This window comes from Bos taurus, chromosome X (assembly GCF_002263795.3).
Source record: "Bos taurus isolate L1 Dominette 01449 registration number 42190680 breed Hereford chromosome X, ARS-UCD2.0, whole genome shotgun sequence".
In the NCBI taxonomy this organism is placed as follows: domain Eukaryota; kingdom Metazoa; phylum Chordata; class Mammalia; order Artiodactyla; family Bovidae; genus Bos; species Bos taurus.
The window spans coordinates 34,160,327-34,186,058 of NC_037357.1; the positions used below are offsets into that span (position 1 = coordinate 34,160,327).

Consider the following 25,732-nt stretch of genomic DNA (forward strand, 5'->3'; position numbering starts at 1 on the left):
TCCCAATGGGAGCATATATTTTCATAATCAGAACTGATAAAAATATGTACAATTCCTAGTCTAGATGGTAGGAAATGAGATGAGAAAGGCAGGAAGGAGCTGAGGCTACAGAGAGGATCTGGCTGGGGAGGCAGACAGATCACCATGAAACATGAATGAATCAGCAAAATGGCACATCTGCAAATGCTCTAAAGGCAAGAAACCAGGGACTGGGAAGGAACCCAGAGTGGGGAGAGGTGGCCTCATCCAAAATCACTTTCTCTCACTCCTCCACACTGAGGTCCTGTCACCCCCTCGTGGCCCTAGTTCCTTGAGGATCAGGCAGCCAGAACAGAAATGGAATGCTCTGTATGGAGGAGCCAGTTCTATACCACAGCCAAGCAGTTGTACAGCTTGAAGCTAGGCCCTAAGGTGGCGAGGGGAGGTAGGGGGGGAATGGGACAGTGGAAGATTCTAATTCCTCACCAGAACCAGAAAAGTAGATGAGAGACTCCTTTAACTTCTAGGAACCAATGGCTATGGGGACCAGGTGGGGAGATGGTGCCCAGGCAGTAAATCAAATATGATCAGTGAGATGAATTACATTCCCTGAGCAGCAGTCCAAACTGGCCAACCTCTGGAAGTTGCAAAACCTGCTTTAGGGCCTGCAGGCTTTTTAAAAAAAGATTTATTGGAGTTTATTTGCTTTACACTTTTGTGTCAGTTTCTGCCATACAGAAAAGTAAGTCAGCGATAAGTATACATGTGCGTGTGTGCTAAGTCACTTTAGTTGTGTCCAACTCTTTGTTGTCCCATGGACTGTAGCCTGCCAGGCTCCTCTGTCCATGGGATTTCCCAGGCAACAATACTGGAGTGGGTTGCCTTGCCCTCCTCCAGGGGATCTTCCCTACCCAGGGATCAAACCCATGTCTCTTGTATCTCCTGCATTGGTAGACAGATTCTTTACCACTAGTGCCACTTGGGAAGCCTTATATGCATACATATATCCCCTCTTTTTTGAATTTCCTTCCCATTCAGGTCACTACTACACTGAGTAGAGCTCCTTGTGCTATAGAGTTGGTTCTTATAGTCACCTATTTTATACATAGTAGTGTATCTGTGTCAATCCCAAATTCCCAATGCATCCCACTTTACCCCCTCTGGAACCAATACATTTGTTCTCTACATCTGTGTCTCTATTTCTGCTTTGGAAATAAGATCATCTATACTTTTTTTCTAAATTCCACATGTATAAGTCAATATATGATATTTCTTTTTTTTCTTTCTGACTTACTCCACTCTCCATGATAGTCTCTAGGTTCATCCACATCTCTGCAAATGACATGATTTTGTTCATTTTTATGGCTGAGGAATATTCTATTGTAAGTATGTGTTACATCTTTGGGCTTCCCTGGTACCTCGTTTAGTTAAGAATCTGCCTGCAACGCAAGAGACCAAAGTTTGATCCCTGGGTGGGGTAGATCCCCTGGAGAAGGAAATGGCAGCCCACTTCAGTAGTTTTGCCTGGAGAATCCCATGGACAGAGGAGCCTGGCAGGCTACAGTCCATGGGATCACCAAGTGTCGGCCACGACTTAGTGACTAAAACATCACCACCACATCTTTATCCATTCCTGTGTTGATGAACACTTAGGTTATGTCCATGTCCTAGCTATTGAAAATAGTGCTTCAATGAACATTGAGGTGCATGTATCTTTTTGAATTATGATTTTCTCTGAGAGTATTCTCTGGAGTGGGATTACTGGGTCATATATTAGTTCTATTTGTATATTTTTAAGGAACATCTATACTGTTCTCTGTAGAGGCTGTATCAATTTACATTCCCACCAACAGTGTAAGAGGGTTCCCTTTTCTCCACATCCTCTCCAGCATTTATCACTTGTACATTTTTTTTTTTTTTTTTTGATGATGGCCATTCTGACCAGTGTGAGGTGATATCCCATTGTAGTTTCAATTTGCATTTCTCTAATAATTAGTGATGTTGACCATCTTTTCATGTTGTTGGCCATCTGTATGTCTTCTTTGGAGAAATATCTATTAGGTCTTCTGCCCATTTAAAAATTTTTTTTTATATTGAGCTGCATGAACTGTTTGTATATTTTGATTAATCCTTTGTCAGTTGCTTCATTTGCAAATATTTTCTCCCCTTCTGGGGTTGTCTTTTTGTCTTGTTTATGGTTCCTTTTGCTGTGCAAAAGCTTTTGAGTTTCATTAGGTCCTATCTCTGTATTTTGTTATTATTTTCATTACTCTAGGTAGTGGGTCAAAGAGGATCTTGCCGTGATTTATGTCTTAAGATAAATGTCTTCTGCCTATGTTTTCCTCTGAGTTTTATAGTGTCTAGCCTTACATGTAGGTCTCTAATCCATTTTGAGTTAATCTTTGTGTATGGTGTTAGGAAGAGTTCTAATTTCATTCTTTTACATGTAGCTGCCTAGTTTCACCAGCACCACTTATTGAAGAGGCTTTCCTTTTTTTTCTTGATGAGTCTGGCTAAAGGTTTATCAATTTTGTTCATCTTCTCAAAGAATCAGCTTTTAGTTTCATTGATCTTTGCCATTCTTTTCTTCATTTCTGTTTAATTTTTTCTGCTCTGATATTTATGATTTCTTTCATTCTACTAACTTTGGGGGGTTTTGTTCTTCTATCTCCAGTTGCTGTAGGTGTAAGGTTACGTTCTTTATTTGAGATTTTTCTTGTTTCTTGAGGTAGGATTGTATTGCTATAGACTTCCCTCTTAGAACTATTCCCTGGTGGCTCAGATGGTAAAGAGTCTGCCTGCAGTGCAAGAGATCCAGGTTCGATCCCTGGGTTGGGAAGATCTCCTGGAGAAGGAAATGGCAACCCATTCCAGTATTCTTGCCTGGAAAATCCCATAGGTGGAGGAGCCTGAAGAGTCGGACATGACTGAAGCAACTTCATTTCATTTCATTTCCCTCTTAGAACTGCTTTTGCTGCATCCTAGGGGTTTTGGGTTGTCATGTTTTTGTTGCAATTTTTCATTGTATTTTGTTTTTCTCAGTGATCTCTGTTATTTAGTAGCATATTGTTTAGCCACCATGTGTTTGTGCTTTTTAGTTATTTTCCTGTAGTTGATTTCTAATCTTATGGTGCTGTGGTTGGAAGAGATGCTTGAAAAGATTTCAATTTTCTTAAATTTACTGAGGCTTGATTTGTGACCCAAGATGTGATCTATCCTGTAGACTATTCCATGTGCACTTGAAAAGAAAGTGCATTCTTCTGCTTTCAGATGGAATGTCCTACAAATATCGACTAAGTCTATTTGGTCTAATGTGTCATTTAAGGTTTGTGTTTCCTTATTAATTTTCTGTCTGGATGATCTTCCATTGGTGTAAGTGGGGTGTTACAGTCCCCCACTATTATTTTGTTACTGTCAATTTCCCCTTTCATGACTATTAGCATTTGCCTTCTGTATTGAGGTGCTCCTATGTTTGGTGATCTTTCTGTGTTGTTGGGTGTTGTCATTATAGACATGCCTGAACCGGCTAAGTCTGCTCCTGCCCCTAAAAAGGGCTCTAAAAAAGCTGTGACCAAGGCCCAGAAGAAGGATGGTGAAAAGCGCAAGCACAGCCGCAAGGAAAGCTGCTCCATGTATGTGTACAAGGTGCTGAAGCAAGTCCATCTGGACACCAGCATCTCGTCCAAGGCCATGGGAATTATGAACTCCTTCGTCAACGACATTTTCGAGTGCATCGCTGGTGAGGCATCATGCCTGGCTCATTACAACAAGCGCTCGACTATCACATCCAGGGATATCCAGACCGCCGTGTGCTTGCTGCTACATAGGGAGCTGGCCAAGCACGCCGTGTCTGAGGGCACTAAAGCTGTCACCAAGTATACCAGCTCCAAGTAAATATAATATGCCTTGCCACTGTTAACGGAGAAGGCAATGGCACCCCACTCCAGTATTCTTGCCTGGAAAATCCCATGGATGGAGGGCCTGTTGGGCTGTAGTCCATCGGGCCGCTAGGAGTCGGACATGACTGAGCGACTTCACTTCACTTATGTTTGGTGCAGAAATACTTACAATTGTTATATCATCTTCTTGGATGATTATATCATCTTCTTGATCATTAGTGTCCTTTCTTGTCTCTTGCAGTAGTCTTTAAAGTCTAATTTGTCTAATAGGAGTATTGCTAGTCTAGCTTACTTTTGATTTCCATTTGCATGGAATATACTTTTCTATTCCCTCACTTTCAGTCTGCATGTGTCACTAGAGCTGAAGTGAGTGTCTTGTAGACAGCATATACATGGGTCTAATTTTTATATCCATTCAGCCAGTTTGTGTTTTTTGGTGGAAGCATTTAATCCATTTACATTTAAGGTAATTGTTAGTATGTATGTCCCTATTATCATTTTCTTAATTGTTTTGAGTTTGTGTTTGTAGATCTTTTCCTTCTTGTTTGTTTTCTGCCTAGAGAAGTTCCTTTAGTATTTATTGTAAAGCTGGTTTGGCGGTGCTGAATTCTCTTACCTACTTGGTTGCAGGGGGATTGATCTTATCCTCTCAGGTGTCCAAAGTCTTCTGCTAATGTTGAGCAGGTGCTCTGTGAAGACTGTTTCATTTGTAGATGTATTCTTAATGTACTTGTGAGGAGAGACAAATTCCACATCACCCTATTCCACCATCTTGACTCCTCCCTCCCTGCAGGCTTTTTTTTTTTTTTAATCATTATTTAAAGAAAGGCCCCGTCCCCAACACGCCTGAAGCCTCAGATGCTGTGTGGGAAAACAGTGTCATCTGCAAGTCTCAGTTAAAAAGTTATTCAGGAGAGTTAGCCTTGAAATCAAATTTATTTAATTTTACTTGTATTTTTCTTTTTCTATAAACACCTGAAAGATCTATGAGAAAAATCATCATCTGATGAAGTCTCATAGAGCTTTTTCAATAAGTACAAAATAAAAATTGTATGCACTAAGAAAGCATTGTATCATATATTAATTGTAAGTATGGCCTAATTTCTAGGTCGTGCGATTGATGTCATCTTAGATTTGATGTGTCTACTGAAGACCAGAGGCTGGTGGCAAGTGACACCTATGATGCTTGGTGAACATTCCTGTAAAGGTAGTGGCTCCAGGAGGCTCAATCTTTTCTGAAAGCATGATTCTGGTGCCCCCACCTCCAATCATCAGAATTAGAGGCAAGGAATGTATTTGGACTTGAATTTGGAGCCCTCAAGCATGGTTGTCACATCTTGTATGATCATGGTATCCAGAGAGGAAAGAAGTGTGCTTGCCAAGGATCATAGTGGCAGGTACCCTGCCCACAATGTCCAGGAGAGGGCAGCAGGGAAAATGAAGGGCAATAGGGCTCAGGGCTCTGGGAGCTTACTGCTTTAGCACCTTCCTGGCTTAGGCTCTATGTGTGTTATTGTTGTTGTTGTTCAGTGTCCGACTCCTTGCAACCCCATGGACTGCAGCACACCAGGCTTCTCTGTCCTTCACTATCTCCTGGAGTTTTCTCAAACTCATGTCCATTGAGTCGGTGATGCCATCCAACCATTTCATCCTCTGTCACCCTCTTCTCCAAAGTATTGGAGCTTCAGCTTCAGCATCAGTCCTTCCAATGAATACTCAGGGTTGATTTCTTTAGGATTGACTGGTTTGAGCTCCTTCCTGTCCAAGGTTGGGACAAAAAGGATGTGTGGATATTATGAGCCATATAATGGCTATCCAGCCTTGGCTTTGGTTTCTCAGCCCTGAACAACCTGGTCAACCCATGTTACCCTGTTCAGACCTCTCAGGACCCCTGCCCCAGGTCTTGAGATGCTTGTGCTGGCTCCTAGGGTTTCTGAAGGCTCCTAGGGTTTCACATGTGCTTGCTAACTTCACATGCCAAATCTGAGGTTAGGCTGCTTCCTCTTACAGTCCATCCTCTGGGAGTCATCTGCTTGGGGAGGGGGATGTGAAAGGGAGAGACAGGGGGGCATTCTCAAACAGAAAGTCAAGATCAGAGTTGTGTTTCTGAAAGTGTGGCTCACCCAGGGGCCCAAATCCACATCATAGAGCCGCCAGCACACTGGATATTGGGTAAGCATGCAGACTTTGGGCTCACCGTCAGGCCTACTGCTTCTGTATGGGATACAGAGCAAGACATGAGAGATGCCATGATCAAAAAGCATACTAGAGGATTCTTGTGCATCATAGTCTTTGATAAATCCTGGTCTAGGGTTCTTCTACCCTTAGCTGGGAAAGATGATCAAAGGGAAAATGACTGTTCAACAAAAGGGAGGAAATTCCACTGCCAGGGTAGGGGCACTGGGGACCTTTCAGTAACTGAGGGATCTTTTTCTTCCTCTCACAAAAGGACGAACCTCTAATTCCAGGTAGTTCCTCAGCTGCCCTCAACCTCCCAGTGCTCTGGACCATCAGACCCTGGATTCCCCAAGGACCACTCTGGGCCACATGGAGGAAGATTCTCAGAGGTAGCTGGAGAGGCACAAGCTGCTCTGACAGCCCTAGACCTGCAAGTTCAGGATCAATAGGCTCTCTTCTTGTTCCACTTCCCCTTCCAGAGTTTGTCAAAAGGACATCAGAGCTTGCCAGGAATGTTCCAAAGTCCAGGGTGAGGGCCATGCTGGTAAGGGTAGAACTTCCATTTTGATGGTTTGCATACTTCCAGGCTGGATGAAAGAAATCAACCCAGAAGCACCCCCTGTGCCACACCATTTACCCCAGACTAATGTAATTTTTTAGTTGGTGTTGATTGAGACCCTGTTGAACCTAGCTCTGTGCTAAGCTCTTGGCTTGCATTGTCTCAATCAGTCTTGACAAGGATTTTTGAAACTGAGATTATCATTCCCATGATTTATATGAGAGACCTGAGGCCTGGAGAGGTAAAGTCACTTGCCCAAGGCACCCAGTGAGCAAGTAGAAAGCCTGACTTTGAACCTAGATGGTCTGACTCCAAAGCAGGATGAAGTGAGGAGCAGGCAGAGGTGCTGAGGAGGATGTAAGTGGTCAGGAATAGGAGCTAGAGGAGAAGCTTGGTGAGGAGGAAGGAGATAGGAGATGGAGTGCAATCTGAGTGAGGTGATGGATGGTATTGGGGTGGGACTCAGGAATAGATCGTGGACCAGCTGAGAGTTGAGGAATATGATGGATGGCATTGGGGGCTGTTCTGAGGTCAAGGCCAGGAAGAAGGTGAAGGTCAGAGCTGGGGTTGGAATGGGGAGACTCTGGGGGAGTGATTGGAGCTCTCTAGTGTCACCAGGAGCTGGCCTGGAGTGAGAACCCCACCAGGCCGGGGTTAGAATCAGGATGAGGTAGAATCAGGATGAGGTAATGGTCAGTATAGCAGTCCCCCTTCCCAGCTTTGCACCTCTGCCAACTGTCTTCTTAGGTCTTTTCCATGTTTGCTAGTTTACTGTCTCTCTCCTCCAACCAGAAGGGAATCAGGGCACAGACTTAGTCTTTTTGATTCACCTTTATGTCACCATCATGAGGCAGAATTCATGAAACATAATAGGTGCTCAATAAATGCTCAGGGGCAAGGCTCAGGGGAGTAATGATGGATTAGAACATGGGGTTTGGCTCTCACTAGAGTGTAGGCTCAGGTGGGGTGATCTCCAGGACAAATGAGTTTGAAGGAGGGGTCAGGCCCTGGGAAGAGCTGAAGGGCACAGTGGGGTGCCCTTTGTGAACTCTCAGGTTCACAAAGAGTCCAAAGAATAGAGTGAGGTGTTGGGGAGGAGGTAAGGCTTCAAGGGCTATGGTACAATTCAGTTCAGTTCAGTTGCTCAGTCGTGTTCGACTCTTTGTGACCCCATGAATCGCAGCACGCCAGGCCTCCCTGTCCATCACCAATTCCCGGAATTCACTGAGACTCACGTCCATCGAGTCAGTGATGCCATTCAGCCATCTCATCCTTTGTCGTCCCCTTCTCCTCCTGCCCCCAATCCCTCCCAGCATCAGAGTCTTTTCCAATGAGTCAACTCTTTGCATGAGGTGGCCAAAGTACTGGAGTTTCAGCTTTAGCATCACTCCTTCCAAAGAAATCCCAGGGCTGGTCTCCTTCAGAATGGACTGGTTGGATCTCCTTGCAGTCCAATGGACTCTCAAGAGTCTTCTCCAACACCACAGTTCAAAAGCATCAATTCTTCGGCTCTCAGCCTTCTTCACAGTCCAACTCTCACATCCACACATGACCACAGGAAAAACCATAGCCTTGACTAGACGGACCTTTGTTGGCAAAGTAATATCTCTGCTTTTGAATATGCTATCTAGGTTGGTCATAACTTTTCTTCCAAGGAGTAAGCATCTTTTAATTTCATGGCTGCAGTCACCATCTGCAGTGATTTTGGAGCCCAGAAAAATAAAGTCTGACACTGTTTCCACTGTTTCCCCATCTATTTCCCATGAAGTGGTGGGACCGGATGCCATGATCTTCGTTTTCTGAATGTTGGGCTTTAAGCCAACTTTTTCACTCTCCTCTTTCACTGTCATCAAGAGGCTTTTGAGTTCCTCTTCACTTTCTGCCATAAGGGTGGTGTCATCTGCATATCTGAGGTTATTGATATTTCTCCTGGCAATCTTGAGTACAGTTTGTGTTTCTTCCAGTCCAGCGTTTCTCATGATGTATTCTGCATATAAGTTAAATAAACAGGGTGACAATATACAGCCTTGACGAACTCCTTTTCCTGGCTTCAAGGGCTATAGTACAAGAGCTCCTTAAATATATGCCTTCTTGCTGATTTCAGCATCCACGTAGATGATTCAACTCCTTGGTCTGTCAGTCCATTGACTTTCTCTTCTCTCTACCTATCACAGCAACTTAATTTTCTGGTCATATCCTAATACCCATCCTTATCTGTCACTACCACCCTTCCATAATCACCATTATATCCTGCTGTCCCAAAGCCAGTTCATTCCTTTTAGTTCTACAAGAACTGCAACAATCCTCCAACTCCAGCCACCACTGGGGACCCTTCAGACAGCCATACTTTTTTTTCTACTGCTTTTTACCAGACCCTGACTCTATCCTTCCCTTCCCTTCTTACCCAGCCTACAATCCAAGATCAGTCATCAAAATCTCTCTTTTGAATCCACTCAAAACTCCTATGTCCCACTGCCGTTTCTTTGTACTCAACTAGCAAAACTCGGCCCTGATAAAATCCAACTTTCCACCTACTCTGTGAAGTTCAACATGACTGGAGAAAACCATGCAGACATGCTGAGTAATTTCACTTTAAACGAATGATCATTAAACCTCAAGTGAGCCCTTAACGCAGCCCAGCAATCATGTTATATTTCCATAGAACATCCAGCTCTCCATCAGCAGCCGATGCCCGTCTCTCACCCTTACTCCCAGCTGGTGGCCTGGTTTCCTGTTTCAATGAGAAAATAGGATGCATCAGAAGAGAGCTGCTCTGAGCTCCAGCATCACCTCTCCCACCTACGTGCATCTTGGCATGTCTCTCTGGCATCATCAACTGTTCCCTCTTTACTTGCTCATTAGCACACATATGTTGCTATGCTGTAATTTCTCCCATATTAAAAAAAAAAAAAAAAAAACACTTTCATGTGGTCCCCATGTACCCCTACAATTACCAGTTTCCCACTTCTCTGCTCTCCTTTACAACACAACTCCTCAAAAGAACTGCCCATTGCTACTCACTGGCATTTCTTTTTTTCCACTGTAGATTGAAAGCATTCTCAGCTGCCTTGTTTCCCCACGTCTTTCTGGAAATTGCTCTTAAAGGATGGGCTGCCCTGGTGGCTCAGAGGATAAAGCATCTGCCTGCAATGCAGGAGAACTGGGTTTGATCCCTGGGTTGGGAAGATCCCCTGGAGAAGGACTGATCTCCATGTTGCTGTAATTCTTTGTCCTCCTCTTATCTGTCCGGTCAACAGGACTTGAGGAGCATATGGGTCCTTCCTTCTTGATACACCTTCTTCAGTTGTTTCCACTTTCTCCTGGTTTCCCCCACTACCTCATTGATCACTCGTTTATTTGCTGGTTCCTTCTCAGCTATTGCCCTTCTAGATGTTTGCCTGCCCAGGGCTTGGTTCTTGGGTTGCTTTTCTTTTTCTACACTCACTCTTTTGTTGATCTCATCCAGTCTCATGACTTTTAGTATGGATTAGATGCTAATTATTCTCGTATTATATCTCCAGCCTTGATGTTACCCTTGAACTCCAGGCTTCTCTAAACAACACCATTGCCATCTTCCTCAATTCAGTTCGTGTACTTCCATCCTTCTTGTTTCTCTGAATAAAATCCTGAGAGCTGTCCTTGACACCTGTCTTTCTGTCATAGCCTAATACCAATCTGTCATCAAATTCTAGTACTCTACCATCAAAATGGACCCCGAATATGCTTACCTCCTACCACCTCTGCTGCATCACTTAGTGGGAGCCACCATGACCTCGCACCTGGATTATTTCAATTAATCTAGCATGTCCCTAAATAGTCTGTTTCTGCCCTTGTCTCTTTATATCACTCTAGCAGTCGAAGTCCTTACAATGACTTTCAAGGCCCTGCATGATTGCTCGCCACCCCCATCGTGGCATGTCTGATCTAATCCCCTACTATCTTCCTCTCTCACTTGCTCTACTTCAGCACACTGACCTCTTGGTTGACCCTAGGACATGTGAAAACTGTTGCTTCAGGGCAGAGGGTGTTTACATACAGTGGTTGTGGAAGACCTCACTGAGAAGATGGCACTTGAGCCAAGACTCTTCTCTGCTTCATTTTTCTCAACACCCAATATCCTGTATATTTGCCTTCTTTGGAGTTTCTTTCTTTTTTTTTTTTTTTTTTGTCTCAGTTCCATGAGGGTAGGAGTTAATGTTTATTTTGCTGGCTTCTGTAATCCTGCATTCTAGAACAGTCCTTGGTACATATTAGCACTGAGTGAATACCTGACATCTTAGCGTGCAGAGTGCCACAGACTGAGTGGTGTAAACAAGAGATATTTGCTTTCTCACAGATTTGAAGGCCAGAAGTCTGAGATCAAGATGTCATCAGGGTTGATTTATTCAGAGGTCTCTCTTCTTGGTTTGTTAGTGGCAGCCTTCTTCCTGTGTTCTCACATGGTCTCTCTCTGTGTATGTCTACGTCCTGATCCTCTTTTTGTTAAAAAAAAAAAAAACAAAACCAACTTTTGATTTATTTTTTCATTTATGTATTTATTTATTTTTGGCTGCACTGGATCTTCGTTGCTTTGCTCAGGCTGTTTCTAGTTGTGCAGAGTGGGGGACTACTCTTCACTGCAGTGCTCTGGTTTCTCACTGGGGTGACTTCTCTTGTTGCAGAGCACAGGCTCTAGGCACATGGGCCCAGTAGTTGTGGTGCACAGGTTTAGCTGCTTCACAGCATATGGGATCTTCCCAGACCAGGGATCAAACCCATGTCCCCTATATTGGCAGGCAGATTCTTATACACTGAGCCATCTGGGAAGTCTGACTATTTCTTCTTATAAGGACAACAGTCAGATAGGAGTTGACTCCATACTAAAGACCTCACTTTACCTTAATTGCCTCTGCAAAGACCTTGTCTCCAAATATGGTTATATTCTGAGGGGATTCCCTTGTGGCTTAGTTGGTAAAGAATCCGCCTGCAATGTGGGAGACTTGGGTTCAATCTCTGGGTTGGGAAGATCCCCTGGAGAAGGGAAAGGCTACCCACTCTGGTATTCTGCCTTGGAGAATCCAATGGACTGTATAGTCCATGGGTTCTCAAAGAGTTGGACACGACTGAGTGACTTTCACTTCATTTCACTTCAATTCTGAGGGGATTAGAACTTCAACATATGAATTTGAGAGGGGGGTGTAATCCAGTGCATAATACTAGATTAATTTATTGATCAGTGTACAGAGATGGATTGAGACACTGATGGAGTAAGGATCAGTGTTAGGCTCAGGAATACAGCAAGGCTTGGTGAGGACATAAGAGATTGGTGGGCAACAGAGCTCATAGGAGCAGTCAATTCTGGGCTGGATGACAATGGGGTAGAGAGTGATGTGCCAGGGTTGAATAAGACTGGAAGAGAGTACTTTTCTCAGTCAAAGGGAGAGGCCATGGCGAGGAAGATGATGGAGTCAATGCAGTTGAGGGGTGAGGAAAGGAGAGACTGGCCAAAGTGGGCAGAAGGGAGGAGGGAAGGAGTCAAAGACTGGTTGGGTGGTTGAGACCTTGGGATGGGACCCTCGGGAATGTTGGGAATGTCCTTGATGGGCAGGGTCATACATATTCTTTGATGGGCCCAGTGAAAAATTCAGATCTCTTACTCAAAAAGTATTAATAATTTTAAATGGTGACAGCAGAGCCTTGAACCAAACACAGGGAACCCTTCTAGATATTGAACCCTGTCCAACTCCATTGGTCCAACAGCCATGGGCCTGGTCCTGCCAGATGGGCTCTGGATCAGAAATGGAGACAGTTTAGAGGTTCAGATCAGGTTGGGGTGGAAGATCTAGCCTCTTGCATTGCATTGGGCATTTTTATATGATCTACCTTTTGCCATCTTTGTGTCTTATTAGGAACTGTACCACACACTTTTTTGAAGCTGGGTCATCCCACAATGTACCCTACACATGTGATTTTCATGTGTGCCAAGGTGTGTTTGTTGAGATCACCAACGTACTAAGGGAGGCTGCTCATTGAATTTGATGGAGATGGAGGAGAAGTGAACATGCACAAGAAGACCAGGGCAGGTCTAGAATTCAGGCAATGAAGATCTGAACTGTACAAGTAGCCTGGGAGAGGTTATAAAGGAATTGTGATTTGATTGGAAAAAGAAAACCCCTCGAAGTGCATCTAGCTGCCCAGTGCCTGGCCAAGGCAGAGAAACCAGTATCCAAGCCCTTGCCATCCTGGTGCAGAAGGGGCTGTTCAGACCATGATTTACAAATGGGGCCAGAGGGAAGATTGCAGCCCTCCCCATCCAGTCCTTGGGAGAGCCTGGAACCATCCTGAGGGGTGATGGAAAGCATTCTGAGCAGGGCAAAATCTGGAAGAAGCCAGGACACAGGCTCCCACAAGAAGGATGCAGCGGCTGGGGCTGCTGGTGCTCTTGGGGCAATATCTTGGTGGTAAGTTGAAGGCTGACTCCCACTCCAGCTTCTCACTGCACCCCAGCCTCTCCTGCCTCATCTCTGCAAGAATCTACTGAGCCTGCTGTGGATGTGCCTCTCTGTTGGATGCTAGGGACACATGAACAGACAAGGTCCCTGGCCTCAAGATAGAAGAGGCAAATGTGCAATGCCAGTGAGCAACCAAAGAACACAGCACAGCTGGGTGTGGGCAAAAGCTAGCATGTGTCAGACTCATACAGCAGGCACACTTGATGGGATTATCCCAATTTGCCCTCTTCCCCACCATTGGAAGGCTCCCCAGGTAGCTCAAATGGTAAAGAATCTGCCAGCAATGCGGGAGACCTGGGTTTGATTCCTGGGTCAGGAAGATTCCCTGGAGAAGGGCATGGCAACCCACTCCAGTATTCTTGCCTGTAGTAGTCCACGGGGTCGCAGAGTTGGACATGACTGAGCAACTAACACAACCACCGTTTGAGGCAGGTACCATTATTGTCAGTCTCGTTTGACAGATGAGGAAACTGAGATGCAGACAGGTTAAGTCACTTGCTGAGAACTGATCTGTGGTACTGCCAAGAGATCACGCAGGCAGCATGCTGCAGACGCCCTGCTGTTATTCCTTCTTGCCCTTGGCACCCACAGAAGGCCCCACATTTATAGTCTCTGCAGACAGAGAGCTGGGAATGGAACAATCAACACAGGGCCCAGGGTGGAGAATCCCTAAGACCTCAAGAGTAGAGATGTCATCTGAGCTCCTTGGGAAAAATGAATACAAGTGCACAGAAGCTGACGGTGGGAGGAAAGGAATTCTGGGCAGAGAGGGAACTAGAAGTAGACTGGCTTTGCTGCATCCAGAAGCTTAGCTGGGGCTGCTGGAAGACGGTGAAAGCCATGGACCTTCACCTCATCCTGAAAGCTTGTAAAGTCATCTGTGAAGATCAGGATGGAGGACACAGTGAAGGAGTAGGGGACCCAGGAAGTGCGGTCCTGAAGAGCCACAGACCATTTCCCCACGAACTAGGGCGCAGGATCTCAAACTCAGGGTGCCTTGAAAACATACATAGCCCTCTGGGCCCTGAAGGAGCTCCATTCGCAATCCTAGGTGAACTTGATTTTTTCCGTGGAAGCCCACTCAACAGGCCAGGGAGCTGGGCTTGCTGCCTTCGTTGGGGAGGGTTCAGATGGTCTGTGCTGAGCAAAGAAGGCTCCCGCAGCCTTGGAAGAGCAAGCCAGCCAGGAGAGGACTCTGCAAACAGGGGGCAGGGTTGGAGAGGAAAGCACCACTGGGGTGGGGGAAGGGGAGGAAGAGGGGACCGAGGCCCTGACCAAGGCTGCTTTCTGCCATTCCCCGCCCCCGGGACAGAACCGGAAGCAGCTGGGTGGTGGACGCTTTCCTGCCAGAGCAGGTAGGTATTTCTCTGCTTGGAATCGGGGGCGAGGGTAGTTCCGGGGTACGTCTTCCAGGCTCATTATGCCCCCAAAACACCAAATTAGGGGGATGCATCAACTCCCTGGTGGGGCTGGGCTCCAGAGGTGCAGAGAACAAAGAGAGCCCCCCAGAATCCAGCAGGCCTGATGGGCCTCTCCTGGGAGGCTTTAGCAGCCTGGGCCCCAGAACTGACTTGCCATCTGTCAGCCGCCCACCTCTCCTGGGTTCTCCCCTCACATGTGTCAACCCTCTACCACCAGGGTCCAGTCGGTCCTACTGAACCTCCCACAGGGCCCCCCACCCCCAACCCGGCGCTCCCCTGACAGACCCAGAAGATTCCATCCTCGTCCATTTCTGTGCCCCAAGAGTCCCCAAGCCCATCTCTTCCTTTATTTCGCGGCAGCACCCCGCGAGGGCGGCGGGATTCTTCCCATTTGCCAGACTTGACCAGAAAGAAGGCAGCCATTCCGGGGCAGGGGTGAGGGGTGGGGGTAAGTGACGAAGCCAAGGTCACCCAGTCATGGGCAGCGGAACGTGGCCTCGACCCGGCCCTTCTTCTGCAGGCCGGCTGGCACCCGGCTGAGGCAGGTTGGGGCGGCCGGCTCGTGCCCCTCTTGGCTCCGCGGGCAGTGGCCGGCCAGAATGACAGGTGAGCCGGGACGGGGGACACTTAGGGGGTTGGGCTGCGTGGTGCCACCTGGCGCGCCGCCTTTGGGTGCGGCCGCCCGAGCCTGAGGCGGCGCGGGGCCTCCGAAGGCCAGAGCCCGTGGGTAACGCCGGGGTTGGTGCCTCAGGCCGAGGGTCGCGGGGGCGCCCCGGGCCCGCCGACCAGGCCCCGCCCCCTGGCGGCACGGGCGGGGGCAGGGGCGGCGCCGGCGGAGTGGGGCGCGGGCGCGCGGTGCTCGGTGCGCGCCGCCGCCCCTCCGGCCCAGCTCGCCCGCCCGCCCTACCCCCTCAGCCCGCTCGCGTCGCCCCCCACCCCTTCTCCTCTCCTCGGCCTGGCGGCCCCGCGCGCGGTGCGACGCGACAATCGCGGCCTGGCGCTCGGGGCGCGGGGTTCGTGGCGCTCGAGGGTGGCGCGCCAGGCGCGGGGCGCGAGGCCAGACCTGGCGCGGCAGGGAGTTGGGGGGGCGGGCAGCAGCGGAGCCCCCAGAGGAGAGCAGGGCCAGGGGGGTACAGAGGTAATGGGTAGGGCCTGGGAATCCGGCTGCGAGGGGCGGGGAGCTCCAGGCGCACTTTGGCCCGGGCCGGGCTGAGCCCCGGGGCGCTCAGGGGTAGCGGGGCGGGGAGGGAGGGTGGGAGGAGACGGCGGGGCCGGGCCGGGGGGCTTGGCCGACGGGGAGCAGGTGGGCGGGGACAGGGGCCCTGCTGGAAGAGGCGCCGCAGCGAGGTGGCGGGCTGCGTGCACAAACAGGGCGGCCGCCTCCTGGGCCCGGAGAACGGTGAGGCCGCTGGGGTTGGGCGCCCCGGCCCCGAGGGCACGGTTCCGCGTCCAGGACCCCTGAGCCGGGCGCTGGGCACTGTCGGGGGAGGATCTGGAGGCCTGGCCGGGCCACAGCGCCAGGGATTCTGCAGCCGACCCAGCTGTTGGGCCAGAGGCAGGAGTTCTTGGGCAGCGCGCCGGTGGCGGGCACTGGTGGCGAGCGATGGTGGGCGAGGACAGGCACCTTCAGGGTTAGCATGAGTGGAAAGGGGACGAGGAGGGCCCAGAGTTTGAGTTGGAGGGTCATTTGGGAGTTCCGTGTCACCGGGTGGGTTGATGAGTCATGAGATTTGGGGATCACAGAAGGCTTTCCTGGTGATCAGTTCTGAGTGAGGGCAATGAAGAGGGCTGGGATTTGGAGAAGCGTTTTTGAGGCCACCTTTGGGACACTCGGTCCTCCTGTGGCTGCCGGTCCCCCGCGAGGGACTTTAGAACCGACGTCCCAGAGTGCTGGGATAGGGCAGCTGCGGTCCGGGGAGGGGTTAAGGAAGGTCTTTGTGGTGGCGGGTCCCAGCCTTCCTTCCTTTCCAGGCCTTCAGGATTCAGCTGAGTTCCTGTGGGGAGTGGGTTAAAAATTCCTCCGGCCTACAGTCAGCCTTAGAGTATCCACCAGGGGCAGGAGGGACATATACGTGCGTGACTGCCGCAGCATTCTCTGTCGTGGAGCCCTCGCGCTTCCTCACTGTTGCCATAGTAACGGCCTATTGATGGTGTATTTATAGGGAAGAAGCAGGCGCTAAATTTTGGGGAAGGAGGGGGAGGAGGCCTCAGGCAGCAGCAGTGAAGGCGGTCACGGAATTGTTAATGGAGTGGGCCATGCCCGGGAACTGTTTGGGAGAGTTACTGGCTTGTCTGAAGCTTAAAAATGAACTAATGACTTATGCATGTGTCAGGCTAACCTAGTCGGCCTGTGATACCTGTGGGTGTGCGTCCACCACGGTCGGGTGTGTTTGGGACAAGGCATAGCTATCTAGAAGCTGTTACATAATTTCTGCACAGAAGAAAAATGTAAAAAACAACACTGCAGTTCTCATTGATAAGCAATGAGACATGTATTTTTCTGTCGTCACTTATTAGTAAGCCTTTACTCATTCTTTTCAATTCCTGACAACAGCTCCATTTTTCTTCAATCAAAAACCTTGCTGTTAGGCACGCCACACCCACACCCTAGACACATGACTGGCACTGGCCTTAGGGGAACCTCAGAGATCCAGAATGGAAGCAGGATTTTGAGATAATATTCCATCTTCTCTCTTCTAAACACCAAGGGTCAACTTTTCTCACCATGGCAGGCCCGTCTGTGGAAAAATTCCCATGTTAAGAGTTTTGGGTGGGATTGTTGTGGGGTGCACAAGAGAAAGGCTCCCTCAACATGGTGTTTCCATAGATGGATGTTAGCTTTGCTTTTTTCCTTCAGTTTTCATTTCATTTATGATTCACATTCTACCTGTTTGCCAAAAGGATTAGAGGATATATTTTAAATATACATAAGATTGAAAACATAAGGAGAAAAGTGGATACCATGTCACAGGGGAGAAAGCATATGCGTTTAATAGCTAGGCTTCCAGGGATCCTGTGCTTTATGGTTAATGTTAACACTGAACTTCTTGACAGCCTAGGCAAAAAGGGTAGCCCCGTGGGTGACACCGTTGTGTCTAACATTCAGTTAGTCATAAAACCAGAGCTTCTGCTTGGGGAGGGGAGCCATGGCGTGATTGCTCCCAGATGTGGACACCTTGGCCAGTGCTCCAAAATATGTGCGTGAGTGGGAGTGTATGTTGTGGGTGGGGGCAGTGTGCTGCTGTCATGGTTTACATACTGGCTGGATAATTCCCGAGCTTTTGGCTGATAGCTGCGATTAGAAGGAACAGTCTCATCTAGCCAGCAGCTCAGTTTTGAACATGTCCATCCATGTCTAGGTCCTCTGCTGCTGTGTTGTTTAATGCACAGAGAGGAGAGATGACTCTGTTTCAGGAGATCCTTGCCAGCCTGTCTGGTGAAGAGGAACACAGCAGGTTCTCTGGGCTTGGGCTGTGACTTTGGAGATGGTTGTTGTGGCTGTGGGAAGCATTACCAGTGCCCACTTCTTAAACACGCATTGCCTGGTTTCAGGGACCGTGCTTGTCATTAGAGGTATGTGAGACTTGCCATTGTGAGGAAGCTTTGTTCCCCAAACAGGTCCTGTTTCTGTCACTGTTGACTTGCTGGACCTTCCCAAAGTGCCCCTCTTTTCTGTGGGGTGTTTTCCAAGTCAGAAGTGCACATGTTCATCGAATCCAGTAAGGAAGGCAGAACCTCAGACTGTAGGAGTTTTTCTTTTTTTTAAAAGAGAAAAGATCAAGCCTTAGGTCTAGACTCTCAGACTGTGTTCTTGGGGGAAATAGCTGGAAGGTTTTCTGTGGGTTCTGCTGTGCCTCGGGAAGCTCTACAGGACAGCTTGGACAAGGATGAGAGTGCCAGGGCTGGGAGTGGCTGCACAGAGGGTGATGTGCGCCATGAGGGGCTGCTGTGACCTTTGACCAGGCCAGTGTGGGCGGGGTCACATCTCAGGGCTGAGAGGGTGCCCTGTAGGTTTGGGGGTGTGATTTCACCATGACTTTGCTTTCCTCCTTTGCCAGGTGAGTGACACACTGGATCTGACAGAGAACCATGGCAGGTGAGTTTATCTGGGCCCTGGCCAAGCTGGGAAGGGCCGTGCCTAGGTCTTATGGAAAAGTGCTAGCCTACCTTTCAAGGCTTTTCCAGCTTTCATCATACTGAGGGTGTTCCCATGGCTCCTGTTCAATTGTCTGGGTCTCATCTGTCCACTCTCAACTCTTCATCTCCCTTCTGGAGCACAGACTCCCTTGGAGAGGTGCGCCTACCCAGGCTACTCGGAGAGAAGCTAACATAGCAGGCCATGGGGGTTTAGGGAGAGATGCCTACCTGGGACCAAGAGGGCCTGGCTGACATGAGGACTAAGAAATCCCAACTCTAGGGGCACACTAGGAGCAGATGTCACCTCTTCTTTCATCTTCCAAAGTCTCAGCTCAGGCTTCTGGGGTTGCCAGTCAGCTCAGCTGGAACTGGGGGTTCCCCTTGGGAATAAGAGGATATGGCTCCCACTCCATGACATTTTGGCTGGAGGCTATCTGTGCCCAGTTTCCAAAGGCCTAGATTTTCCATCTCGAGCCTGCTACCCCTCTTCCCAGAGGTCCTCTCAGATTCATGTGTATCCAGTCTCCCGATCTCCTGCAGCAGGGTTTGTACTAGACCGTCTAGGGCAGGACTCTTGATACCAGGCCATCCGACAGCCCAGGTGGCCATTCAGGTGGGGGATGCCAACATCAGCCTCACAGGGAAATGCATCCTTATGATAAAGGCTCTGATTTTCTCTTTTGGAGGTGAGGCTGAAGATACTGGGGACGTATTCACTGGTGATTATAACATTCAAGATGTGTCATGTGCAAGGTTCTCATGCAACACACACTTCCCTCTTACGAGGGCCCCATTGTCCTCCAGAGTCTTGTCGGCAGATACAGCATGGTATCAGAAAAAGTCAGCCCTCCCATCTGTTGTACATGTCCAGGAGGGTGTCCTGCCTGCTAACTCTGCCTTGCTTCCCTCCATCCTTGACCCTCTGTGCCCAGGCTGAGTCTGGTTGGCAGGTGCCTCTGGGCCCCTCCACCCTCCAGGCCTCAGTGCAACTTTCTCCTCAGTGTTTCTGGAGGCCAAGAATGCCCATTCAATCCTGAAACGCTTCCCTCGTGCCAATGAGTTCCTGGAGGAGCTGCGCCAGGGCACCATCGAGCGGGAGTGCATGGAAGAGGTCTGCAGCTACGAGGAGGTCAAGGAGGTTTTCGAGGACAAGGAGAAAACGGCACGTACCACCCTGGGGCTGGGTGCTGGGAGGACAGCTGGCCTCGGGAATAAGCCATGCCCACCCTGGGATCTCAGATGGATCAGAAGCAATGAAGGGAAGCCATCCGAGTCCAGGGAAGGGCCACTGGAGCCCTATAAGAACAGCTCACCTGTCTTCAGAGCCCCATCTGCCAGACCCATGGCCATTGTTGTCCTTGGTCCTCAGGGCATTCCACGGCCTTGTCAGTGGCTCTCAGAGGCCAGTCAGGGTAGGGGCAGGCACAGACCCTGCGGAACTTGATCCCGACCTGCTGAAATCAGAAGTGCTTACGTGTGAGTGTCAGCTGCCCTTTTTCCTTCTTTTGCAGATGGAGTTCTGGAAGGGGTACCCGAATGCGGTCTACTCAGTCCGAGACCCTGCACAGAGCTCAGATGCCATGTACGTGGTGGTGCCCCTTCTGGGGGTGGCGTTGCTGATCGTCATCGCCTTGTTCATCATCTGGAGGTGCCAGCTGCAGAAAGCCACCCGTCATCACCCCTCATATGCTCAGAACCGGTACCTAGCGAGTCGCGCAGGGCACAGCCTCCCCCGGGTCATGGTGTACCGGGGCACGGTGCACAGCCAGGGGGAGGCCTCCGGGCATCGGGAGACAGGGAGCCACCCACAGGTGGTGCTGGGGCCCAGTCGGGGAGGCAGAACCACTGTCCGGCTCGAGAGCACCCTCTACCTTCCTGAGCTGTCTCTCTCCAGACTGTCCAGCGCCACCCCTCCCCCGTCCTATGAGGAGGTGACCGCTCCCCAGGAGAGCAGCAGTGAGGAGGCAAGCGTGTCTTATAGTGACCCACCGCCAAAGTATGAGGAGATTGTGGCAGCCAACCCTGGCTCAGACAAGTAGAGGGACGCGTGTCTGGTCCCATGTGAACGCCTCGTTCAGGGGCCTCCTGTTTCCTTTTAACTTTTTTAAGACTGTGCCACCACAAAACAGCCTTAGCCTCCTCGTTGCCAAATAATTTCCTTACCGTGGATCTGTAGGAAGTCAGTTGTCAGAGACAGGTGGAGGCGGGTAGGGATCATGCATGCAAGCAAACCCCCTGGTGAGAGCCACGGGCAAGAGAGCCCAGCTCTTCCAGAAGCCCCTACACCCCTGCCATCCAGCCCTCCTGTCAGGGACTGGCTTCTCTTACGCCAAAGGAATCACCCCATGCAGTTGACTGTGGCCCCAGGCCCAAGCCCTGGGATCCCACAGCTGGCCAGAGACCTGTTTGTCCAAAGCCTCACCACAGAGTTGAGGGAGAGAAGCCAGCCCTCAGAGCCCTTTTCCCTCACTAGCCCTGTGCTCTCTGTCCTCACTCACATTGGACAAGGACAAGGACAGAACGAAAACAACAGTAATAACATAATGAACACAATACAACAAAATGATACCACCTGGGCCACTGATAGGGGTTCAAGGGAGATCAGTCACACAGATGGGTGACGCCCCCCCATACCCACCCCACACTCCCAACCAGGTTCAAAGGAATGTCTGGAGCCACCTGAGAGGAGGACAGGCTGTGTGAAGGATGAGGGCTGGGAGCTGGCTGGCCAAGCTACCTCCTCCACATTGGGGACGTGGTCATCTGGAGGGACTCTGGTCCTACTGTGCTTGGCCTCCCTCAGACGTTGGCTCTCCAGGTTCTCTTTCAGCTGTGCTAAAAGCCACTACCCATTGGCCTGAGCCATATCATGGCCTCAGGAAAACAGATAACGCTAGCCCTGCCTATGGAGCCCGTGGCCTTTGAACGGTTAGGCCACAGGCTGGGGTAGAAGGCTGAAGTTTTCTCCTTGTGAGGTTGGCCTGTAGGATGATTAAACCCACAAACTTGGTTTCCTCAGCATTATGCTCTCTAGCCTTAAACTTTTAGGCAACTGCCCTTTTTTGTGAGTAGGTGTGTTGAGATGAACTTGAATTTCAGATGGCTGATTTCTTCTTAATGATGGTGCCCACCTGGGGAGAAGATCAGAAAGTGTCCCTTTTTAGAAATTTCTTTGTCGTGGAGATGGGGAAGCCCATGACCTGGGTTTGAGGGCCTGTCTGGGATATGCTCTGTCATTGCCAGGTGCTGGTCCATTTTTAGCAACCCCTTTCTGTGGCCCAGGAACTGTCCACCTCTCCATTTCAGTGAGGCTTTGGGCAGCAGTGGGGCAGAGGTGACCCGCCCTTTAAGTGTCAGTGACCACGCAAAAGACACTGTCAACACTGCCTCCCCACCCCTCCATCTTCATCCTCCTGGCCTCAGCACCAAACCATTTTTCCTCTGTGGTGCTTTAAAAAATGTAGCAAATTTTTGTGGGGCCCAAAAGAGTGCACAGCCAGGGTCTATTGGCAACCACAGCAGTTTAAAACCCACTGAGAAGATAAGCTTCTCTCTGTCTAAACAGGTCTCCAAGGCAGGCCTTGTGCCTCATTCTTTGAATGTGGCCCTGCCTAGAGGCCACAGATAACTTCTGGAGGCCCCTCCGGTCCTCACTCACCCAGAAACATGCCACAAGCAAGGAGGCTTGTGTTCTTACCCCAGCGAGGCCACCAGCTTGGCCAACTCAACCCTGTGGCCCGGTTCCATCCTTCCCCTACCTCACAGGCCTGCTGGAGGGTGATTGAGCTAATGCCTGTGCAGTGCTTGAGACACCAGGAAGCCCAGTGCGGTTTGCCCTTAGGAAGATTCTTCTAGAAATACGTAGATCACGAGGCACCTGTTTTAGCAGAGGTCTTTGTAGGACTGTGAAGTCAAGTCTCAACCTGGGGAGTCAGTCTCCTGCCAGTTGGACTGTTCCTCCCCTCTCTCTCCCCACCCACTCCACCCCGAGAGCTCCCTGATGCCAGAGGTGCTGACCAGGTGGCATCCCACCTTTCCTTCGTCCCTCTTTTCCTCCTTCTGGGCCTCCAGCACCGCACTCCTGCCCTTCCTCCCAAAGGCATTTTGGGTGTACACTGTCCATGAGGGATGCTGGGATCCATCCTCTTCAGCCATGTTGGAGGACCCTGGGCAGCCTGAGCCTCCAGGGCCTGTCCCTGCCATCCCTGCATTTTCTTGGGGGCCGTGCCTGTGTGTCAGCCAGGAGCATGGGAGAAGACACTTAGCCCTCTGTGTCTCCTCCCCACTGGGCAGAGAGCCAGGGGTGGGCCCCGCAGACCCGAGCCAGAGGGAGGACGCTGGGGAGTGCCTGCTCCCATTGGCCCGTGTGAAGCCCTTTCCTGCCGAGCTGCTCACTGTTTGGAGCCAGTTTGAGGTGGGAGCCGGAAGGATGGCCGGGAGCCCATTGCAGGGCGGAGACCAGCCTGCGTCGTGCGGGTACCAAGCTCTCCGATTCCAGGCCTTTGCAGCATTGTTCCACATGGGGTTCAGTGGTCCCCGGGACGTTTCTCACAGTTTATCTTAGACAAAAAGGCTGTACAGTACACCATGGTCATAACTCCCTTGCCGTGCACATTTGGCTTTAAGAACGCCCTGTACATATCTTTTCGAACTCTGTATGGATGTCGATTTGATACAATGTTCAATCTGCGATAGCCACATTTTTGTTGCTTTTGGGCTTCGGGTGTGTGAGTGTGTGTGTGTGTGTGTGTGTGTGTGTGTATACAAGTGTATGTGTTGTTGCCTTTTCTCACATGCTTATCTGAAACAATAGCCGGTGTGTGGCTATATTTGTACCAGGAGGGTTCCGGTCTGAGGGGAGGAATGTCACCTCCCAGGGCTAGGCAGTCTGAGGACAGGACCCTGAGTCAGGAAAACTGAGATGAGCTGCTGGAGTGAGCCCTCCAGAGTTACCACCTTCTGCCCTCCTTCACTAAAGCTTTTGGAAGAGGATGAAGCAGCTCTATCCTGTGGGCCTCCCTCCTGTGGGACCTTCGACTCACACACTCTTTTGGAGCAGTGCCCCCAACCTCGGCTCCTGTTCTGTGGGTGTCAACAATGGAAGGAAATCAGCACTCCTGGGCCTTTTTGGTTTTTCTTTTTCTTTTTGGTGGAAAGATGTGTGACTGTTGATTTTGGGGTATGGTGGGCTGGTTATTTAGATATTTTTCATTTTAAAACTAAAAGGCTTTAACAAATTCCATGGAATGTGACTTTCACGTGTTTTCAACCAAAACCTTTTTAAGACTTTTTGAAGCAAGCATCACTATCTTGTCCCTCCCCTGCTACTCCCCATCACCTGGGGTTTTTCAAAATGAAAGCACAAGCAGAAGTGTGTGCGGCCCCAGGACAGCTGCCTTGTGCCCTGGCTGACGGACACGCGACACTGTGCCGTCTTACCCAGAGGCCAGGGGCCTCCTCTTCAACTTGCGAATCCCACTGCCATTAGTGTGAATTCCTTTGGGTGCTTTGGAAAATAGGAACCTGCCCAATCTGTTGGACTGTGTCTTTCGGCTAGCCTGAAGATGACCGATCTGGGATACAAAAGCATCTTTCTGCTAAGGAGTTGGAGCCAGATGGTTCCTCTCTGGCTGGGGGTTGATCTTTTCACAACCAAATGGCATCACACAAGAACTAAGAACAACACTGCCTCTAGATTATTCCTTTGTCCAAAAGAGAGAGACAGAGAGAGATTACTAAGAGCATTTCTCTTACTCACCTGTGCTCTGTCTTTCCAGGAGAGTGCATGTGTGTGCTATGTGTCATGTGTGTGCCCTCACGTTCAAGGCCAAGATGGAGAGCTGGGTAGCCAAGCTGCTGTCTAGGCTGCTTTGAACGCAGCTCCATCTCAGGATTGCACCAATTCAGAAACAAGCACATCCTCCCCACTGAATTCTAGTCATACTAATCAGTGTAATTAGCTAATTTAAAAGTACTGTAATCAAACTGCCTGCAACTGTGGTAAAAGCCCATTAATTCAAAGCCCACTAGTTCAAAATGTAGGAAAAAAAAAAATCACTTTTTTTTTTTTTTTTTTGCCAAACTCTAGATAATGCATGGTATCTGCAATTTTTCCTCTGTAGAAATATTTCCAATATTCTTCCCTTGAGTCAATTTTCAGGTTCATATGTGTAAGAGGGATCTAGTTTAAAACGAGTCCCTTTTCCCAATAAAAGGCTCATGATATGATGGATCCCTTCACTGTGCCTTCAGCAGTTCTCGTATGTCAGGCTCTTCGTGTACACGATGACCTCTGTTCTGTCTCTACTGTGTGTATGCTGGGTATGGCAGCGTTTCATTCTCCTCCTTTATTTGCTCTGTGAATAAAAGAGTTTGTGAACTAAATTGCAATTTAAAGTGATATAACTGTGCAATAGTCTGTAAAGCAGATATTTCGCTATCAGTCTGGCCACTCCCATCATTCGCCCCCAAATATTCAAACATAGCAAGCTTTCCCTTTCCCAGGCTGTGGGTGGTGAGGCTCATCTGAGCAAGAATTTCCCTGACAAAGAGGTCCAAACAGCGCAGCCCACCCGCTCAGGCTCAGTGCCTCAACAGTTGTCCCACTGTCCTGAGCTATGTGACTGCCCCCAGCCCACCCCCAGCTGGAGCATTAACACAGATATTTAAGATGGGGACAAGTCCCACAGCTTTTTATGCCTCCCCATCTGTCTCCCCATATGGATGCCACTTTCCCAGGCTTGAACACACCTGTTCTTTCACTCTGATTGTGACTCTGTGACAGTGGAAACCCTGATATGTGCAACCGAGCTTCTAGACGTGATTACTATGAAATGGATTCATTTTGGTATCACTTTAAACTGTGCTCGTAATTCGTGCTTTGACCCATGTTGGCTGGCAAATCTGTACATTCACTCATATGTCAGGATTTCACTGGAGCCTGGGGTAACAAACAATTGTACTTCTGCTTTCTCTCTCTCTCTGTAATTGTTGAGTTTAGCTGTTAAGTTTCGTCTCTTTCTGTACCAGAAGGTAATGAATAATAATAAAAAGCAAATGGCATTTACT

At 49.3% G+C, this 25,732-nt stretch overlaps 2 protein-coding genes across 5 annotated transcripts; both read left to right on the top strand.

Moving 5' to 3' along the window:
• Nucleotides 1–3,492: 3,492 nt before the first annotated feature.
• On the top strand, nucleotides 3,493–5,071 carry LOC528342 (histone H2B type 1-C/E/F/G/I). Its single transcript, XM_002699647.4, has 2 exons — nucleotides 3,493–3,854; nucleotides 5,011–5,071. The coding sequence occupies exons 1-2, from the start codon at nucleotides 3,493–3,495 to the stop codon at nucleotides 5,069–5,071; spliced, it is 423 nt and encodes a 140-aa protein (XP_002699693.2).
• A 9,345-nt stretch (nucleotides 5,072–14,416) lies between these two features.
• PRRG3 (proline rich and Gla domain 3) lies at nucleotides 14,417–25,730 on the top strand. Of its 4 annotated transcripts, none has more exons than XM_005227621.5 (4): nucleotides 14,417–15,133; nucleotides 18,586–18,623; nucleotides 19,666–19,826; nucleotides 20,176–25,730. In XM_005227621.5, the coding sequence occupies exons 2-4, from the start codon at nucleotides 18,617–18,619 to the stop codon at nucleotides 20,701–20,703; spliced, it is 696 nt and encodes a 231-aa protein (XP_005227678.1). In that variant the 5' UTR covers nucleotides 14,417–15,133; nucleotides 18,586–18,616; the 3' UTR covers nucleotides 20,704–25,730. The 4 variants fall into 4 exon arrangements, with proteins under 4 accessions (XP_005227678.1, XP_024844289.1, XP_002699716.2 ...); XM_024988521.2 differs by lacking the exon at nucleotides 14,417–15,133 and adding an exon at nucleotides 15,446–15,665; XM_002699670.5 differs by lacking the exon at nucleotides 14,417–15,133 and adding an exon at nucleotides 15,823–15,926.
• Nucleotides 25,731–25,732: the final 2 nt, after the last annotated feature.

What these genes read in the sequence shown, in the direction of transcription:
- LOC528342 (XM_002699647.4), top strand. Translation starts at nt 3,493, where the DNA reads ATGCCTGAACCGGCTAAGTCTGCTCCTGCCCCTAAAAAGGGCTCTAAA. An exon ending in GGCACTAAAGCTGTCACCAA is followed by an intron (nt 3,855 to 5,010) that starts GTATACCAGCTC and finishes ATGTCATCTTAG; the next exon opens with ATTTGATGTGTCTACTGAAG.
- PRRG3 (XM_005227621.5), top strand. An exon ending in TCGAGGACAAGGAGAAAACG is followed by an intron (nt 19,827 to 20,175) that starts GCACGTACCACC and finishes CTTCTTTTGCAG; the next exon opens with ATGGAGTTCTGGAAGGGGTA.